This window comes from Aspergillus fumigatus, chromosome 2 (assembly GCF_000002655.1).
Source record: "Aspergillus fumigatus Af293 chromosome 2, whole genome shotgun sequence".
NCBI lineage: Eukaryota > Fungi > Ascomycota > Eurotiomycetes > Eurotiales > Aspergillaceae > Aspergillus > Aspergillus fumigatus.
In genome coordinates, this window is record NC_007195.1 from 3695279 (window position 1) to 3714566 (window position 19288).

The 19288-nt window shown below is 51.3% G+C and overlaps 6 protein-coding genes across 6 annotated transcripts; 2 read left to right on the top strand and 4 right to left on the bottom strand.

Moving 5' to 3' along the window:
• Positions 1 to 126: 126 nt before the first annotated feature.
• On the top strand, positions 127 to 5715 carry AFUA_2G14130 (putative ubiquitin-specific protease UBP12; the record flags this gene model as incomplete). Its single annotated transcript, XM_750653.1, has 4 exons — positions 127 to 290; positions 670 to 2621; positions 2683 to 4860; positions 4925 to 5715. 4 exons carry the CDS (start codon positions 127 to 129, stop codon positions 5713 to 5715), a joined length of 5085 nt encoding a protein of 1694 aa, XP_755746.1.
• Positions 5716 to 6505: 790 nt separating this feature from the next.
• Positions 6506 to 7372, top strand: AFUA_2G14140 (uncharacterized protein; the record flags this gene model as incomplete). The annotated part of the gene is made up of 3 exons (XM_750654.1): positions 6506 to 6532; positions 6647 to 7159; positions 7247 to 7372. The coding sequence occupies 3 exons, from the start codon at positions 6506 to 6508 to the stop codon at positions 7370 to 7372; spliced, it is 666 nt and encodes a 221-aa protein (XP_755747.1).
• A 258-nt stretch (positions 7373 to 7630) lies between these two features.
• Positions 7631 to 9659, bottom strand: AFUA_2G14150 (putative endo-arabinanase; the record flags this gene model as incomplete). Its single annotated transcript, XM_750655.2, has 2 exons — positions 7945 to 9659; positions 7631 to 7892 (listed from the first exon to the last, which is right to left on the bottom strand). The coding sequence occupies exons 1-2, from the start codon at positions 8967 to 8969 to the stop codon at positions 7631 to 7633; spliced, it is 1287 nt and encodes a 428-aa protein (XP_755748.1). The 5' UTR covers positions 8970 to 9659.
• Positions 9660 to 9794: 135 nt separating this feature from the next.
• atg20 (PX and BAR domain-containing protein) lies at positions 9795 to 12370 on the bottom strand. Its single transcript, XM_750656.3, has 6 exons — positions 12081 to 12370; positions 11755 to 12032; positions 11439 to 11705; positions 10316 to 11380; positions 10147 to 10260; positions 9795 to 10098 (listed from the first exon to the last, which is right to left on the bottom strand). Exons 1-6 carry the CDS (start codon positions 12169 to 12171, stop codon positions 10003 to 10005), a joined length of 1911 nt encoding a protein of 636 aa, XP_755749.2. The 5' UTR covers positions 12172 to 12370; the 3' UTR covers positions 9795 to 10002.
• An 85-nt stretch (positions 12371 to 12455) lies between these two features.
• Positions 12456 to 13268, bottom strand: AFUA_2G14170 (uncharacterized protein; the record flags this gene model as incomplete). Its single annotated transcript, XM_750657.1, has 2 exons — positions 12456 to 12487; positions 12581 to 13268. 2 exons carry the CDS (start codon positions 13266 to 13268, stop codon positions 12456 to 12458), a joined length of 720 nt encoding a protein of 239 aa, XP_755750.1.
• Positions 13269 to 13584: 316 nt separating this feature from the next.
• AFUA_2G14180 (THADA/TRM732 family protein) lies at positions 13585 to 19201 on the bottom strand. The gene is made up of 10 exons (XM_750658.3): positions 18952 to 19201; positions 17930 to 18885; positions 16900 to 17872; positions 16612 to 16851; positions 16335 to 16563; positions 15970 to 16280; positions 15393 to 15919; positions 15201 to 15341; positions 14526 to 15151; positions 13585 to 14476 (listed from the first exon to the last, which is right to left on the bottom strand). The coding sequence occupies exons 1-10, from the start codon at positions 19104 to 19106 to the stop codon at positions 13652 to 13654; spliced, it is 4983 nt and encodes a 1660-aa protein (XP_755751.3). The 5' UTR covers positions 19107 to 19201; the 3' UTR covers positions 13585 to 13651.
• Between the last annotated feature and the right edge of the window lie 87 nt (positions 19202 to 19288).

The following is a 19288-nucleotide window of genomic DNA, read 5'->3' on the forward strand; positions in this document are numbered from 1 at the left end:
TAGTCTCAAGATTGTGTCTTCCCACAAATACAATGGCAATATCAAGAGAAACGGATTTAACTCGTCAAGTTAGTCCAATATCATGACTGCGCTTTCTTTCGTCTTCTATAGTAGGAAATTATCAAGATGGGTGGTTTTGATGGTCAACACTCCGAGTCAGTCAATGGCCAACACAATAGAATTACCACAGTCATGAATCAATCTTCATCTGTTTCTTCTATTGTTATTCCTCTTGTTCTGTGTCATTTGAAGAACGCAATAGAGGAAGCCAGAGACTCAAGACGATCACGGTGAGATGATACCTCTCGTCTGCAGCCATCTCCTGTTCTGCCTTTTTTTTTTCTCCCTGGTTTGCTCGCAAGATGAACCAACTTCACCACCCACTCCCTTTTAACCCCATCAATGTCCCTTCACAAAAGGAAGAAGATCTAAAAGAACTTACCAATAAAATCGAGAGTGGATCAGATTCAACCCTATCCAGGCTCCGCCTTCTAGCTTCAATCCCCACAGTGCCCTTTTTTTCGCCTCAACCACTCAGCAAGTGACTGGCGACCGGGACGGACTGACTAAACGACGACTCCCGCCTGGACGGTCGTCGGATTTTCTTTTCGATTCATTTCTTTTCCTCCCCTCACTTGGCGGGTTTTCTTGCTTTTATTATTTTTTTAGACTCTTTTTTATAAGCTGGTTTAATCTTACATTATCATCAAATCATCAGCTACTGGCCTGCCTTTTCAAGTCGACCATTATCGTGTTACCCAGAGCTGCCACGAGACGTGCGCAGCTCACTGTCACGACGTCTTCCACAAAGCGCCGTAAGGTTGCAGAGCCTCGCAGACCAGGAGGAGCCCTTCCGGGTTTGTCGTTTGCCTCGCAGGCTGGAAGACGTCACAGTCTGCACCCCCCTTCCGACTCGTCTTCCCTGCCACCAAACCCTCGACCATCGTCTACGTCCGGGTCGAACCGAAGTCGAAGCCCTTCTGTGTCCCCGTCTCCTCGCTACATTCCCGCCCATTTGCAGGAAGAAGTGCTTGGCACCGCCGCCCGCTCCCCGACCCCGGAATCCGCCAGTAGTGCCGCCGACTATCCTTCGATCGCCTGCGCAGGACTCACCCTACACAGCGACACCATGACGGATATGTCTGGTTCCGACAAAAAGGATGGCAGCGTTCCGCCTACTGGAGGTGACGTTCGGTCATCCTCCCCCGGTATTAAACGGTCGGCTCCTAACGCCGACCAGGATGTGGATATGGATCTAGGTTCGACGGAGAAGAGATCTGTTTCTCTAACCCATCACACAGACGCGATGGATATAACCACAGCGGAGGGAAACTCGAACGGCAGCAGTGACAACTCTGGGTCAGACAATGTCTATCCCACACCATCCAGCATGTCGACCTTTACCGCTTCCACGGCGACCCGAAGGGAATCCAAGGCCCAGGCCTCCATCTCGTCTCATGATCTCCCTCCTATCGACGACCAAGTCGCTCAGGTGACCTGCACCATGGCTCAGCCGTTGAAGGAGAAACAGAAGGGATATCTGGTATCCATGTCTTGGCTAAAGCGGGTGCTCTCTCGCAGCTCGACCCACGCCGACAAGGCAGATAAGTCGGCAGCTGAAGGAGAAATTGGACCCGTGGATAACTCCGACCTTGTGCTGGTCACAGACCCAGCGATCACCGGCTTCCACGATGAGGCCGGAGAGCCCTTTGTGCCCCTGCGTCCAGGTCTGCAGATGGGAGAGGACTTTGAGATAGTGCCCCAGGAAGGCTGGGATTTGATCATGCGATGGTACGGCTTGGCTAGTCAATCGCCAGCCATTGTTCGCTATGCTCACAACACCGTGGAGGAAGGTGATGCTCAAAATATTCAGTACGAGCTCTATCCACCAATCTTCACCGTTCTGAAGCTAGCAAACCCGGCCGCCGGGACCACTCCACAGAGTCTAAGAGAGAAGAATATGCCGCCTGCAAAGGTTTTGTCCAGCCGACACACCAACTTCCAAAAGTGGCTGAAGCAAGTGAAGGGGCTGGCCAATGTTGACATGTCTACCAAAGTTCGTGTATGGAGAATCCTAGGAGGACTGGGAAGCGCCACGGCATCGGCTGCAATCACCCCCGCTGCGTCACGGAGCGCTTCTCCGGCCCCTACGGCCTCCCTGGTTGCCAATGCTGGTAACAATCTTGTGCTTGACCTCAATACGTTCCTCTCATTATCGGACGGCGCTCAACGAGAACTGGTCGATAATGTCAAGGATCAAACTAATAATCCCAATTTCAACGGTCGATCTACCTTGGATCGAGTTGGTTTGTCTACCAGTGATGTTGTGGTGCTTGAGGAGCGCGTTGGTGGAGAGTGGGCTTCAGAAGTATCCAAGAAGACGCTCGATCGACTAGGTGTTCCGAGTGGCAGTGTGAAGAATGGCGCTCCTGCCAAGCTCAAGAACAAGAGTCCTAACAACAGTGGTAGATCATCTCCCGCGCCAGAACCTATTAGGGGCCGGCGTAAAGATGGAAAGCCCAGGGGCTGCACGGGATTGAGCAACCTCGGAAATACCTGCTACATGAACTCTGCTCTACAGTGTGTGCGCAGTGTGGAGGAACTCACATACTACTTCCTGAGTACGGACTCTCACCTTTCCCCTCTGGCCCTTGGCTATTATCCACTAACTAATCTCGGTAGACGATGTGTATAAGAAAGATCTCAACCCCAGTAATCCTCTCGCCCATAATGGTGATATAGCCAAGGCGTACGCAAACCTTCTTCGCATGCTCTACGACGAAGCGGGTCAGTCGTCGTTCGCTCCCCGCCAATTTAAACACACCATTGGTCGTTATGGTCCAGCATTCTCGGGATACGGTCAACAGGATTCGCAGGAATTTCTGTTGTTCCTGCTTGATGGGCTGCAAGAAGATTTGAACAGAATCCAGAAGAAGCCATATATCGAGAAGCCAGACTCCACAGACGATATGGTCCATGATAAGGTGGCCCTCAAAGAGTTTGCCAGTAAATGCTGGGACATTTACAAAGCCCGCAATGACTCGGTCATCACGGATCTCTTTGCTGGCATGTACAAGTCAACTCTTGTCTGTCCTGTCTGCGAGAAGGTTAGCATCATCTTCGATCCATTCAACAACTTGACACTCCAGCTTCCCATCGAAAATCTTTGGAGCAAGGAGATCTTCTTTTTTCCTCTCCACCGCAAGCCTGTCATCGTTGACGTGGAAATTGATAAAAACGCCAGCATCAAGGCGCTCAAGGAGTTAGTAGCCAAGAAGATGGGCTCGGATCCCCAGCGTCTCGTCATGGCCGAAATCTACAAGTGCAAGTTCTATAAGATGTTTGACAACTCTGCGTCCATTGCTGATTGCCAGATCGGCCAAGGCGATGACATCGCAATCTTCGAGGTCGAGTCTGTTCCCACGAACTATAATCCCGACAAGCGCCAGAAGAGTTACTTTTCTTATGGCCGTTCAGACTATGAAGAAATTCCAAGCTTTGATTCACCCAAGGCAGACCGAATGCTAGTGCCCATCTTCAATCGGCATTACCGGCCAAAGTCGAATAACAGCGGGAATATGCAGCGGTCACTCTTCGGCGCTCCTTTGTATGTAATCATCAGCAGAGAAGAGGCTCTAAGTTACGATGCCATCCTCCGCAAAGTTCTTGAAGCTGTTGCCACGTTAACAACACGAGACATTCTCAATGAGGCGAACATCAAGAATGCTGACGAGCAAGGGGGAACTCAAGAGGATTCGGATACCGTTGTGATGAATGAAGACGATGCGCATTCTGCGGATTCTAAAATCAAGACCTCATCCGTGGACGGTGAGGATGGCTTGGTGGACGTTTCCATGCGCGACGCTTCTGACGAGACGGATACTCCATCTCCTCAAGACGCCAAGTGTGACAATGCTGTCTCGAGCCCTGGCAGCTCTATTGCACCTGGCCTTCGGAGCCTCTTCGACATGAAGATTCTTAAATCGTCCCACGAAGTTGTACCTCTCGGCTGGTCTTCAGTGGACGATATCAAGGACTATCCATTGATGTTGGCCAGGGTCAAGGCACAGTCGGCTAGCAAACAGGAGGTAAGCAGCCGCACAGTACATTCATCAAAGAAGCCAAGCAGACTGACAACGGTGCAAAATTCACAGACAAAATCCGGTACAGTGACCGACCGAAAAACAAGCGATGACTCGGATCAGGATGGAAGTGCTGGCAGTGCTTCTGACAGTGACTCTGACATGTTCTCCAACATTAGTCGCCCTAAGGCTGTGAAAATTCAGAGCGGCGAGCGTCCTCTGATTCGCCCGGGTGAAGGTATCGTGCTAGATTGGAACGATCAAGCCCACGATGCCCTATTTGGTGGGGATAAGAAGGACACTGACGGGCTACGTGGAACTCCTACGTGGACTAACGTGGAGCGCATTCCTGATCCGGAACTCGCCAAACGCCGTGATCTTCGTCGGAGCCGGAAGAAGAGGGGCGTTACACTCTACGAATGTCTTGACGAGTTCAACAAAGAGGAAATTCTTTCCGAGAATGATGCATGGTACTGCCCCCGCTGCAAGGAGCATCGCAGAGCCAGCAAGAAGTTCGAATTGTGGAAAACTCCCGACATCCTTGTCATGCACCTGAAGAGATTCAGCGCCAGCAGGGGTTTCAGGGACAAGCTGGATGTGCTGGTCGACTTCCCCGTTGAAGGGCTAGACATGAGCGGCCGTGTGGAATCGCCGGAAGAAGGAAAGAGCCTAATCTATGATCTTTTCGCGGTTGATAACCACTACGGTGGATTAGGAGGCGGTCACTATACGGCCTACGCAAAGAACTTTATGAGTGGCCAATGGAACGAGTACAATGGTAAGAGCTTTCTGTGACCACGTTCCTTCCAAGGGTAACCGTGTTGGCTGACGGGAACCGGTAGATTCGTCTGTCTCACGACCAATTGATCCCCAGAGCGTGGTGACTCCCGCCGCGTATCTATTGTTTTACCGTCGACGTTCAGATCGTCCGTTAGGCGGAAAGATCTTGGAAGAAATCACCGAGTCGTCAACTCGACCAGCCAGTGAGGACAACTCCCCGGCTGCGTCCCGCATGCAGTCGCCTTCGGGGAACGGGCTGCGTCTCGGCGGCTCCTCCCGCAATGGGTCGTCGAGCGCCTTAGCCGGAGTCGGAGCAGTTCACCAAGCGGGAGATGGTGGTTTGCGAACTGGAATCCGGGCGAGGAATGAGGACAGTGATGATGATGAATCCCCCCCTGACTATTCGGACAGCCCAGCCGCTGGCGAGCAGAGCCTCGCGAAAGCAAACCGACTGGAAGGTATGAGCTTTGATGAAGACGAGTTCGGCGATGGAGCCTATGCCAACCCGCTCTCCTACTCAAGCCAACCCACGTGGTCCTTCGACCGAGTCACAGATGCTCATGGCCTTTCACAGATGACCACAGTGCCTCCGGGATCGATCTCTGATGACGAGGATTTGTTTGACGACGATGCCAGCAATAAAGCGGTGGGCGGCGGAGATCTCAGCGACTCCGACTTGCGCCTCGCCGCATTGACCGGTAGTCCAATCGGTCAGGGGGTGTTCCCAGGCACGCCCATGGAGGAGGAAGCTCCGATTCAGGACATCCCTCCACCACTAGACGATGACGACGATGAAGATTTACCCGTGGTAGAGCTACGGGTGAATGATGATGACCAGATCGTCTCGGACTGAGCAAAAAGCCGGCTTGGTCAGCTACAGAGGCGGTCACCGCAAAAGAAATACGGCTGTTGCATGTGTGATGACTACTGCGATGAGGTCGACAACCAGCATCTTTCCCATGTCTGGTGAGGAGCGATATCTGCATCGCTTTTTCGCCGTCAGCCATTCGGGATGTTTATACATAATTATTGTTTGCAAGTGGGTGTTGAGGGTACTGTGTTAGATCTAATACTTCCTCGGGTGGGTCTTACAAGCCATCCATGCATTTACATTGTGTCTACGAAGAGTCATGAAGGTGCATCTGGTGAGCACCGTGTTCAAAAGTATTGTTATTTTTGTCTCCGACGGTAGAGGATCTCTTTCCTCCCGCTTTGCATCATAAAGGGCTTTCCTTTCTTCTTATCATATTTCATATTCTGGGAAACGGTAGAACATCGGAAATCGGCAGTACAATACAGTACTTGTTCATAACTAAGAACTGGGAAGTGACAATGCCGCGAGTGTCCATCAGATGACCGAGCAGAGATCGATGAAGCTGTCACCTGTTCAGAGCCTCACCATCATCACCACTTGTCACAGTTCGAATTTCAGATTTATTCTCAACTCAAAGAAATTATAGAACCTTGTCGCCTTTTTGATTATCCACACGAAATGAGATTCTCGTGCCAGACGTGATTTATCATCTGACACTTCCCGGTATATATATATACCTCACCTGTTCCTTCCGCTACAACCCACTCCCCAGACAAACCAAAATGTCCTTCTTTCCTCCTGAAACAATAACAAGAAGCACTACAACCGCATGGACGATCAAGAATTTCCCATAGTTGTATGTTTTTTGTTCATCTGCACCCTCGCCCTCCTTTTACTGGCTAAGCCTCCCACATCCCCCTGCGCTTCTTCCTCGCATCTTCTCCTCATATAACGCCTCGACATCAACCAGTACCTCATCTACTACTTACTTCCGAGTACGCGCACAATGTCCCGGGTATCAAGAGCAGCGTCGCCACTCGGCGGAGACACAACATCTCATCCTCATCCACAGCCGACCATCCGCCTCCACACCACAAGCACAAATACAAACGTTGCAGTGCCAGGCTATACCGAGAACAGGAACACCAACAACGCACTAGACGCGCACCAATACCCTTCTCGACGGAGGAGTCTCCTCCTCAGTGATAGCGAGATCAGCGTCCTGGATCTCGGTCCGAGTCTTGAGTTTGAGGTTGAGGGGGAGGAGGGCCCGCTGCATCTGCGTGACGGGAAGCATGCGCAGTGGGATTGTCGGGGGGAAGAAGGGAAATGGGGACAGGGGGCGTCGTTGGCTGTTCCTGGGAGGCAGGGCTCGGTTGATGAAAGTGCTACCGGCGGGGGTGGTGTGGCTGTGTCGTTGGGGGTTATTTCGTCGCCGTTGCTGTCGCCGTTGAGGACGACGAAGAAGGGGAACAGTGGTAAGGTGAGAGGGCGGGAGTCCAGTGCGGATAAGGGGGGTGAAGGGAACAGGGTGGAGGAGGGGGTGAGTTTGAACTAACGGTCGGAATAGACGGTGGTAGAGAAGGAGGTGTTGGTGTACTTTAGGATGGGGATGTTGTGGGTGATAGATGCCGGCGTTCATTGGGCGATGTTTGCGCTTTGTGTCGGTAGAGATAGACTGGGCGACCAGCGTTGAGGGTGTATAGATGTAGTGTATATGTCATAGACTGGAGGCGTTTCTCTATTGAACTATCTGGAAGTCTTTGTTCTATTGTAGACTATGCATTATTTGTATCTATATCTAGGCCGTATGTATGTATATCCTCTAGTCGATCCTGATTTGATCATTGCATCTACTGGGGGACAGGCCAGCCGTCCACGTATTTCAATGGATTATATCCCAATCGAGCTTCCTGCGACTCATTAGTCATTGACTCTCCGGATTATGGAGTGTTCATACCCAAAAGTCATAGCTTGTAGATTTGTTCACTGTAAGGTCAGCATCTACCTCAATCTCTTGTATGACTGGGTACCTACAGTAATGGTAGTATAGGATGTCACCGCTCTTTTCCGTCAACACTCCCTGACCCCCTGGTGCATAAACGTCGCGATTGGAGGCGTACACGATCTCTCCGCCGCCGTTCGCTAGGTCCCTGCCTTGCTTGTCGACGAATGGCCCCCGGGGGCTTTTTGATCGCCCAACTCGGATGCTGTATCTGTTGCCGATGTCAGGAACAGCATTGCCGATCTAGTAGAGAGAACACTTACTCTCTTCCCGGAGGTGGTAGATTCTTCGTATCGAACTTGCAGCACTTCCCGTAACTGAACCAGAGATAATACCAGGGCTCATGGTATGAGAGAAAACTCCCCTCAATGGGCCGGGCACCCGACGGCTCCCGGCACAGTGGGTTGGGATGCTTGCTCGCCGGCAGCGGCGCCTTCTCCATATACACCAGCTGTCGTGCCTCGGAGCTCGTGTCGCCAGCCACCGAAAGCAGGCTTTCGTCCAGCGGTACCTGCCAGATGCCCGACCAGAAGCTCCCGAACGTCAGGTATCCGTGACCGTCCTCTCCAACGAACACACTCGGATCGATGGTATTGGAGCTAGTAAATGGGTGTTCATCCGAGCCCTTTCCTGTCCCAGACTGCACGAGCAGCCCGTGGTCCGTCCAGCCGCCGGGACCGGGGGACTTGGATGTGGCGACGCCAATGGCACTGTCACGGCATCCGGAGTTACTGACGGCGTAGAAGCAGTAGTACGTGTCGTTGTGGTGGACGGTCTGCGGGGCCCAGGGGGCTTTCCGGTCGCCCTTGGGGATCACACTGTCCGCGTTGAGGACGGCGCCGGTTCGTTCCCACGGCCCGTCGAGACTGGGAGCCTGGTGGATGCGAATATGCCTGCCCACACTGTACGAGTAGTACGTGCCATCGACGTGGATGATGCTCGGATCGTGGATTTTCAAGTCCGTCGCATGCGTGGGTGGGAAAGCGTCTTCAGGCTGAGGGTGAGGGTGTGGTGTCTTTTCCGGCTGTTGTGGCTGTTGTGTCCCCTGCGTGGAATACTGCGGTATGCGAGTGCATAGTGTCCATGTGACAAGGCAGAAGAGAGCTACCAGTACGGTCATTTTGATAACACGGCGACGAGCGGTTGATGGCCAAACTGGGGCAAGCCGTGGCGGAGACTGGCCTCCGGACCATGCAAAAGACGGCAGAAGCCATGCTGAGAAACCGGATACCCTGGTAATCATCTCGGACAGGAGTGTATGCCTCTGGACTTCATCATTGCGGAGCATCTGATCAAGTTGCTACGCAATGTAGTACAGAACCATCTAGGGAGGCGGAGTCCTGATATGTAGGGCTTGCGGATCAGGATCGCCAGGAGACTCCTAGTCGGTGATGAAGAATCACCTCCCCCCACCCTTTTTATTTCTGTGGCTGATCCAAGTGACGAGTACTGTGAGTGGTTCAGAGGGCAAAAGACGTCGCCGATGATGACAACAAGCGATATGTGGCGATAACAGCACCAATCAGCGACCCCACCAACAGCAAGGGGCTGTGCTCTCAAGCCAGGACCATTACGTTGGCAGTGGCAGCGGTAACTCGATGTTTTTGATTCTTAGAAAAGGGTCGATCCTGAAAGTTGATGCAAGGACAGACCAGTGACAGTAAACTGGGCGCAAAGGGGGAAGAAATGTAACAGTGGATGTACGAGCCACGGTGTTCGCAGCTGCAGAAGACAGTAGGTCAAGGTGTCAAGTTCTCACGTAAACCATCTAAATGACTCCTGCTCATGGGGATGATGAATCAACTCGGACTTCTAACTAATAAGGACCCTTTCCAGGGCCCCTGGCTAAATCCTTGTGCTAGGGACAATGGTCGCTGATGGGGCCTTCAGGGAAGTTAATCAAGCATTCCGCTGGGTTCCATCGCCCCACAGCACTGGGAGCATAGCAGTGATGACAATGACATCTCTACTTGTACATTTTGCGTCCTCCTTCCATGGAACAAATGGCAGCATTGGCAATGCTCAATGATGGGATACTCTTTGCTTCTTACGACCTATTGGACTCTTATACCCTGTTTGTTCCCCTCCAACGCCTAGAGGCTGTCTTGGGGAAAGGCAAGCACACACCTAAGGTTGATCAGTATTTATGGGACGAGAATAAAAAATTGGCCTATAGTCTCAGAGGTGTACTATAGTGGTATCATACTGTGCTGATTTAAGGCTGCGATATATGAAGGCAATGTAGTTGAACACGACCACCAACGCCCCGGGTCACGGCCCCGCGGCGTGAATTAACAAAACAGTTCCCTGGTATGTGCAGGCTATCGAACGACAATCTTGTCCACCTCATCCTTGGCCTCTGTCCAAGTCTCCAGGTTCTTTCGCGCCCAGTCCAGATGACAGCGAGCATATGCGACCTATCAGCAATTAGCATGGTCGTCTGTCGGCGCGAATGGACAACCTACCATATATCGCCGTAAATCGGCCTCCTTATCCTTCTGAAACCGCTTCAGGTCTTGTAATACCCCGGCACTTGCGTCCTTGACATCTTTCTCGGAGACCTCGAGTGCTTGTTCCAGCTGTAGGGAAAGGGTATCAGTGCTGAGCAATGCAAGACACCAATCGGCAACTAACCTGTATCAAGCTCTCCTTAGTCTTTCCAATCTGGTCTCGTCGCGTGCGTTCGGGGTCCACGTCGGCAAAGCCATGTATCGCGTGACTGATGCGACCAAATATCTTGTTCGCTACAAACGTGCCACTTGACGTTTTGCGATGAGCAGGAGGAGCGGATGGCCCCAATTCAGGCCTCCGAGGCGGAGAGGTGTGGTATGACTGCGGCTGCGAGCTGATCACCTCTCCATGGGTGGGTGGGAAATCAGAGTCCGCAGAGGCTGTGTCTTCCGAACCCGCAGAGCGCCCATCCGTCTCACGGCTACCAGCGCCACCGGCTGCTGATGAAGCAGACAAGGAACGTTGAGGTCGGTTCGGCGCCGATTGAGGTGAGGTACGATTGAGATACTGCTCGATACGTTTCGCTTCGAGCTCGCTTCTCTCTAGAGAGTCCAGTAAGGTTTTCTTCTTGGCCAGCTCATCTCGTGTCATCTCTTCTTGCACACGTTTGAGAACTCGGTACCGTAACACGCTGCGAACAACACTGGCGAACTGGGCGCTCTCCCTCATGGGCTCTGCAAAACTTGCGCTTAGCGAGGATGACAACTCCTCGGTCGCAATGTAGGACGTATCAGCCGCTTGACCGATGCGTTCGATGGCCGCAGCAACGGTCGGAGACTGTTCAGATAAAGAGAAACCGTTGTACCGCGCGCCCAACTCCATGAGATCCGCAGACAGGGACGACAGATGCGCCAGCGTGCGACGGTTGACCTTTTCGATGTTACCTTGAAGAAGTAGCTCGAGTTCCCGCGTAGACGCTTCGAAATTAATGAAGTAGGGATCTAGATCCTGTTCACTCAATTTCTTCGATTCAGGTGGAAAACGGCCTAACACATCAGGTCCAGGCACGCTGGCCGCGGCATCCGTAGTGCCAGAAGTCGCACCGCTCGATGCTGATTTAAGCTTTGCGGAGCTTGAGGGAACCGGAAGCCAGGAGTGAGCAGCCGTAGGGTTAGCGGGGTCGAGGGGAGGGGCCTTCAGGTTATTCTCTGGCACGGACGATGCAGGGTGGGAATGAAGAACCTCATTCTAGAATGAAGTCAGCTTGAGCTTGCGCGGCTGCATGACCGAGATATTCTCAACATACCCAGCTAACGTTCGGATCGAGGAATCTCCACCATACTCCATCTTCCCGAACCTCCTTCATCCGGCGACACCTGTTCAAGAAGACGGCAAGCATCCGCTTGCGCAAATCGATAATAGCAGAGTCTTCCTTGGCTTTTGTAGGCTTGGCAGCATAATCGGCCATTGTATGCTTCTCCGGGATCGGGGGGATGACGAGCGTGGGATGAAGGTTGACCAGCGTCTGTCGCAAGGAAGCGAACTCGGAGTATCGTCGTCGGACTTCTAGATCCTAGAATTCGTGAGCATCTCGGCTCTAATCGCTCTAAGGGGGCACGTACTCCTGTGCGTATCGTATATACAATGAAACTACCACCGCCCTCATGGTTCTTTCCGGCGTCCGTGATCAGGATCGGCATGTCCGGATTCTCATAGAGAATTTGTTCTATACGGCTATCGTAACGACTCTTTCGCGGATAACCATGACTTGTCTGCTGGGTGCTATAGCCTTCAGGTTCATCCTCATCGCTCAGATCCTGCGGTCGGGTAATGTAATCGGGCGGATCCTGGCTGGATGATCGGCTGGAGGGTGACGGACTGTGTTCGCGATCATAGAGAGCTGAAAGCGTCAGTTGCGAAATTAGACTATGCGGAAGGGAAGTATTACGAGGTGACAATGCTGCAGAGTGTAGCGATTCTGAAAGACGTGCCTCGCTATCGAATGCGCCGTACGGGTTGTTATCCTCGTCGTTCCACATGTTGGGGGCTGGGAATCGCAGGAGCAGCCGAGCTCAACACACTTGGAAAAAGAAAGAATCTAGAGCATACAGCGGGTGAGACCAGTTCAGAGAAGACAATAGCATCGGATAAATCGATAGAGAAGAAAATTTAAAGCTGATGGATCCAGAGTGAGAGCTAGAGGCTATATGTGGAGAGGAGTAAGATGCATCGAGAAAGTCACCGCCTGGAGATCCGCGGGGGAGTGCCATTTACTACAACGTCACCGCCTCGGCCTCGGGGACAGACCGAACCGCCAACCACGTCATTTATCTGGTCTTGATCTCTCCAATTGTCCTATGAATGAAATAGTGTAAAATAACGCTACTATCTACCAGGTAACCTCTGGTTCGGCTGGCTTTGCTTCCTCAGTCGTCTTCGTAGTTGTACCGTCGCCAACTTTCCTATTCCCTGGCGACTGTCCCTGAGTGTGCTGTGTTGGAGCGAAAGCGTCATTGGCTTTCCATCCGCCCTCAGTTGGACCTTGAGAGTTCTGCGCTTGTGCTGCATCACTCGCTGCCCATGGGTCATATTGTCCTTCTGCTCCTCCCTGAGATTCCTGCGTCGGTGGTTGCGCATCGTTATTCTGCCATTCATCATCTGGCGCTGCTGCCACTGGAGGAGAGGGTTTAGGAGGAGAGGACGGCGGCGCTGCCGGTTGAACAGGAGATGAAGGAGGAGCACCAGCAGGAGGCGGTGGGGAACTTGATGACCTTTGCTGCTGCTGCTGCTGCTGATGTTGATGCACGGTATTCTCTATCCTTGTCGTAGACCTCTTGACCTCGTTTCTCTGTACAGGTCGGCCAATGGGTGAGACTCGTCGCGAGCTTCGTCTCGTTCTAATTGGTATTGACGGTCTTGGAGCCGCTGATCTCGACCTTCCTCCTCTCCCTCGTACCTGTCTTGCTGATAAGAGTTGCGCTGCGATGGCCCGGGCATCTCTCTGTCGGATTTCTTCTCGTTGTAGGCGTAGGTTCCGTCTGACTTCTGCTCGCCATTTGAATGTGAAGGCCACGCCGATTGTGACTAATCCGAGTACTGTGAGGAGAACAACGGCGATGGTCAGGCTTGAAGCCATTATTGACTTAGTCAAGCTGTTGAGCCTTGGTGCTGTTGGTGTTATCCAGAAAGGCGAGAAATTACAGATCACCCACAGGCCACTGGAGACTAACTGGCCTTGAACTGAGGAAAAGTGATCTCATATAGTTGACCGGCAAGGCAGCTCACATTGGGATGCTTGAGGCACAGTTTTTCTGAGGTTCTCACAGTATGTGTTTAACTGACCGGAACTTGCAAGTGAGAAGCCTCACTCGGCGCGACTGAGGGAACTGATCAATTCACCATTCAATGGTGACCGGACACTTGACAACGCGCTCACTACTGGACCGCACTGAGTTGTATAAACATACATTCATAATCTCATTTCTATCCTGACTTTTGTCTATACCTGTAAATATCAACTCAATCGCATTGCAATGCTTGCTGCGCTCTCGAGAGCCAGTCGTCATGAAGGGATATCACTCGTCCAGATTCAGAGAGAGATTCAAGAAGCTGCTTGAGCTGGGTTTGCTCCTCACCCAAGTATCTAGAAGCAGCGAAATGCTGAGATACCAGAACGCCCGTAACACTAATAACCCGCACACCAAGAGTGAAGGTTTCGGGCTTTGAAGCCCAGCCCAAAAGGCCATCATTGCCCGATTCCTCAACAGCGAATTTACAGATATATGATAGTCCTGCCAACACCCATGTGGTAATCTCGCGAACAAGGCCAGAGTCGAATGATGATTCTGCCATTTGAAGGAGCATTGGAGCCCAGACATCTACTTCACGCACTTCATCGATGAACAGGTTCTGTTTCTCCTCTTCGAAGAGAATTGTGCTTTCTTTTCTGTGCTCGCAGAGCTGGTCTGGCACCGCCTTTAGTCTAGGTTTGTCGACAGAGCCACTGACTTTCGGTGCTTGGCCGGTAATGTACTGAATGATTCTCGTGCACAAGAGTGAGGATTGGGCATAACTCTCGACGATGAACTTTGAAAGAAGGTCGCTGGCATACCGAGGAGCCAGAGTAACGGCTTTCGAAGGAGAAACGGTGGAATATGACAGGATCCAGGATGCTGTTGAAGCTGCAAGTTCGCGCAACTCCTCGTCGTCATCATTTAACATGTCATAAAGGATGAGGTAAATCTCCAGGAAGACAGCGTCGACCTGAGGGGGGCTGCCAACAGGCCGCAAGATGCGCCCGAAAGTCGTGAGAGAAGTTACCGCAGCATGGCGTGTTGTAAATTCCTATATTCTGTCAGCTCCAGGCCTTCGGACTGAATCAATGATGGCTCACCGTCTCCTCCTGCATCGCGAAACGGAGTCGAGTCGCCCACCGGCGAATATCTCTCTCCATTCCTTTCCAATGGTTCAATGATGCTCTAATAGCCAAGAGACATCCTTGCAGACGCAGCTCAACGTTCGACATGTCTCGATTGGGTGTCTGCTCGCTAGGTTCCAGGTCTATTTGCTCGTGCAGAGCATCCCAAGGGAGACTAATTTCCTTCAAACCAGTTTCCCGGGACTCAAGAACGACACACAAAATAGTCTCAAGTGAAGAGACCGCCGCCATCTTGACTTCTGCAGTGTAGCTGCCCAGTATGACGGAAGAGTACAATGCGAGCACAGGTTCCCTATAGCGTCCCCTCTCTCCCAGAACAGCTTGCATCTGCTCAATTATCCACCGACCGGCATTTGAATCGAAGCAGGATACCTTCTGGAAGAATGATTCCAAAGTCTCCACATTACCGGAGATGAACATTCGCAGGAATGAGGTCCAAGCGAGTACTCTTCGAAGTAGAGAGGCGGCACGGGTTGTGTTTAGAGTTTGCCAATGAGGATGGGATGAATCGAGCTGGAAGTTTAATATATCTTCAAAAGCGAAAACGTCGGACGCATGATTGACGATATGAATAGCTGAGTCTGGTGGGTCTTAGTGACAATGCTCATAATCAGCCTTGGTCAAACTCACCTTCAGCGCCTGACTCAATGCTTTTCTCAAGAGCATCATTGAGAATTTCTATCAATGTAGTGGCAACAAATGGGGAGTGGGCAGAGTGAAACAATGTTGCAAAAATATCCTGTATAACGGATGCTACCTCGTTCAAGTGATCTATACCTTATTAGCATATGATGTTCGAATGCAACAAGGCAGAGAGCATACTATTCCAGAACGGAAGAGAGATAGATGCAAATCTGCGCAGAGCGTACTTGGCACAGAGCGCTTTGCCATGAAGAAAGTCCTGAGTCTCCAGACCCCGCTCGACTTCCAACAGAGCTTGAATCTCGATCAAGATGTCGGCACGCTTCAATAGAGAAGCATATACTCGGGCTGAGTGCTCTCTGATTCCCCATACCGGGCTCTTGAGCTGCTCGCGGACGAGATTGCGAAGCAAAACGTCGTCATCGTCAGAAACAGATGGAATTTTTTCAGCGATCAACTCCAGAGCCGGGAACACCCGTTCAGTGACGATGCCATGATCATCAAATTGACTGTCTTGTTTCTTGTCTTTTGGTACAAGAAGATTTGACAGCAATTCAAGAAGACCTGGATACTTGTGGAACGAAATTCTGGCACCGGGCTCTGATCCGGAGCTACCACCAAAGCCAAAATTGGCTCCTGTCAATAAGCGGCACATACGTGTCAAGAGAGCACGAAAAAGCATCAGTCCAGAATTGCGAAGAGCCCATCTGGTCCGATTAGCTTTCTAAACAACTGTTGGAGGGAAACCTGTACTTACATAGGCGATCCTAGCTGTTCAGCGGATAGGGTCAGGGCCGGCATGATATAAGATTCTGTGAAAGGACCGAGTTTGGTGTTCGTAAATATGTCTTTCAAGCAATTCATGGCGTGGACCTGTGGTAGTTCGACTTTCTGTTTGACAAGATCTTGCTCGGCAGGGAGGTGAGATATTTCATGGAGCTCATCCATGACCTGTCGGAAGAGCGGCCCTCCTGGCTTCGAAAGAAGGATACCTGTGGCCAAAGCTGGTAAACCTGCCGAGCGCCTTGTAAGTTGAGAAGCGGCCTCAAATATAATCTTCCTCGCTTCCTATATAAGGTTTTGTTAGTCTCTGAATTTCCCCGCTGTAACTCCTTCTCTTACCTGATACCATCGCTGAGGCAGAGCAGAGATAGCAGGATCGCTCGACTGGCCGCATCGTTGGCAACAAGTAGCAAAAGTTTGAGATACGGTCGAGAATGCTCCTCTGTGGCGAAGCTCGGCAAGCTGAGTGAAGCTGGACATCCCTATTTTCTCATAGTCTTCGGCAGTGAACCCGGACTTCCCTTGCGGCGCATATGTTGCGTTAGCGAGGGTCGCATGAAGCAGAAGACTTTATCACGTTAGCGGCCGAATGGCGTTATTAGAGAAGCGAAAATACCTTGATTCGCGAAGAGCACGCCAGGAATAAGACAGGATATCCTTTGGTCCGATGTTGAACTCCTCTATGGGCTCGTCGCTGTGACCTTCTGGCGAGTCAATGCACAAAACCGGCTTTACTGCCTTCCAAATTCGGTCACAAATAGACACTATCCTTGTGTGAACAAGTCTCCAGTCATCGCTGCTTGCTGACAAATGATCTGAAACCAATTGATGAAAATTTGACGCCGAAACAATGTATCTGAAAGGTTAGTCGTCCATCTACACCTGCAAGAGGAAGATTACGCACCTTAGAGCGGAAACGTATCCGTGCAGAGGAGCGTCGCGCATCGAGGTGGTAAAAAGACCACCAGGATTGGAAACTTTGCCCTCGAGCTTTGTCAAAAGCAGATCAACCACACCCTTCTTGGTTTCCCACCACTGTGAACCGCCTCCCGAATGAGTCTCAGCTGTGGCGTAGAAGATGATATGGTATAGTCGGGCGACGGTATCAGCATGGTCAGCTCTGCTGGTATTGCTGGCCAACTGCTCGGCTTTTGTCAGGGCATCGATCAGTCGCAATGGCATGGCCGATGATCGGTCTGCAGATTGTAGAAGGCCACCTAAGAGCATGTCTCGGGGAGCCATGTTCAGGATGGTCAAAGATGTGGCTCGCACCTCCTCAAAGGGGTCCAGCAGAAGATCCACGAGCAATCGGATAAGACTCGGGTCGAATACTTCGATGTTGACCTTCCATCGAACTTTATCCTCTTCCATATTGGCACGCCTGACCAAGTTAACACGGGGATCAAGACCGGACTGAAGGAAAAGATTTAATGTCTTCAGAGCCATGATATGGCGAGGATAGGAGGCGGTGGGCCGCATGTCTGTTTTGAGGAAACCAATGTAGGTTGAGACACATGCTCGAGTCTCCGAATCGCTCCGGCCAGACTTTGCCTGCTGCGTTTTATTTGTGGACAGCTCTTCCTGAACCGGACCATCCTGGTTCTCCAATATACCACCCTTCAAACGTACGATCAGTTTACGGAGCAAGCTGATGATCTCCCCTCGAGAATAAGAGTCAGACTCAGCGTGCATAGAGGGCAAACCCCTGAGAATTGCACGGATCGCGGCAGATGAAAGAGGTTTTGTAGTGGCAGGTGCTGCTATCAGGAGTGAGAGTGCTGCTATTCTGATGCTGAATTCTCGGTGGAATAAAAATTGGCCAATGATCTCACCTGGTAAGGAGAGTTTCATGCCAGTTCCCTGTTTAGAAGGGCCATCTAGGGAGCAGTTAGTACGCAGCAGTCGTATTCAATCTAAATATATTCGTCACTCACAGTCTTCGTCAACTAAACCGGCCTTCTTGGCCACTTGTAAAGAGGCAAATAGAACAGTCAGTTCCGGCAATGCAGCGTCGGCCATATCACCGGCAAGGACGTTCTTAAGAGGTAGACTATCCAAGAAGGAACGAAATCCAGAGGGGTCATTGTGGAAGAGGGGTTGAAGAACATAGTTCGACATAGGCTCCAGATTGTCTAGGTTCTGTAGAACCATATACCTGACGGGAGGGATCCAGACTGAAAGCAGAGCGCGGTTATCCTCTGCAAGACCAAGATCACTTTTGAGTTTTTGAAAAAATGCAGCTATAGTGTCACCAGCACTTGAGGCAAGCTCTGGGTTCTTCGCCTGATTCAGAAGCCCCAGGAGCAGGATCTGCACAGCAAGCCCTCTAGATTCTACTCTCTTGGTGTTGCAGGAATCTTCATCGGAGAGTAGGAGCACTCCTACATCCATGGATAAGGCTTTGCAATCCTCTTGCAGGATGGGAATCCATTTCTCGCTGTTTTTCGACAGCCACACTTGGAGCATGGATATCAATTCGTGGGGCAAGATAGCGTTCTTGCGTGTGATAATCTCAAGCGAGACAAGGAAAGCCTTAAGCGGAGCACGCGGTTCACCGAGAATGATACTAGGGAGAATAGCATCTACCAGGCCAACTTGTATCAAATGGCAGCTAGGTTCTTGCCGACTTTGGGCCAATAATTTGACCAAGGAGGTTAGAACTTGCTTCATCGACTTGGGTTTTGCATCTTCAAAACGAGTTATAAACAACTCGAATGCGGAGAGCCACGTATCTGGCGACTGAACAAGCTGCCTAGTGCCCCCGAACTTGGACACAGCAGCGGCATCAAGGAACGCACGTACAGCGTTACAAGATGCTGTCATGTGAGAACTAGGAATAGATGCTGTGGAAAATGTCTTCAACAAGCTCTGCCATACCCGGCTCACCTTCCTATGGCAGTGTCAGAAAATCTTGACTAGAGAGTGTCCAGAAGAGAGCCTAAAAGCAATATCTTACTCGACGCTATCACAATCTTGTGTAAACCTGACCAATGGTCCCTTGGAGATTTCGCTCAAAGTATCCTCCGATATAAGTTGTACAGTCTGCGATATCTCCTCCATGTCTACGCGTCGTCCGTCAGCCGAGGCGCTGGACACTGCTGAAGCCTGCATGACCTCTACTGAATTTGCATGCCGCGGCTCATCAATCTCCGACAATGATCGATTGACTACCCACACCCCTCAAAATTTCCGTTCCCCAGGTGTTGCCATACTCATTTGCCTCTTGTGGATTTTCGAGGCGGGTCTCCAAAAAAGGTATAGCGCCGGCCAAGGATTTTTCCTGATGCCGGCCC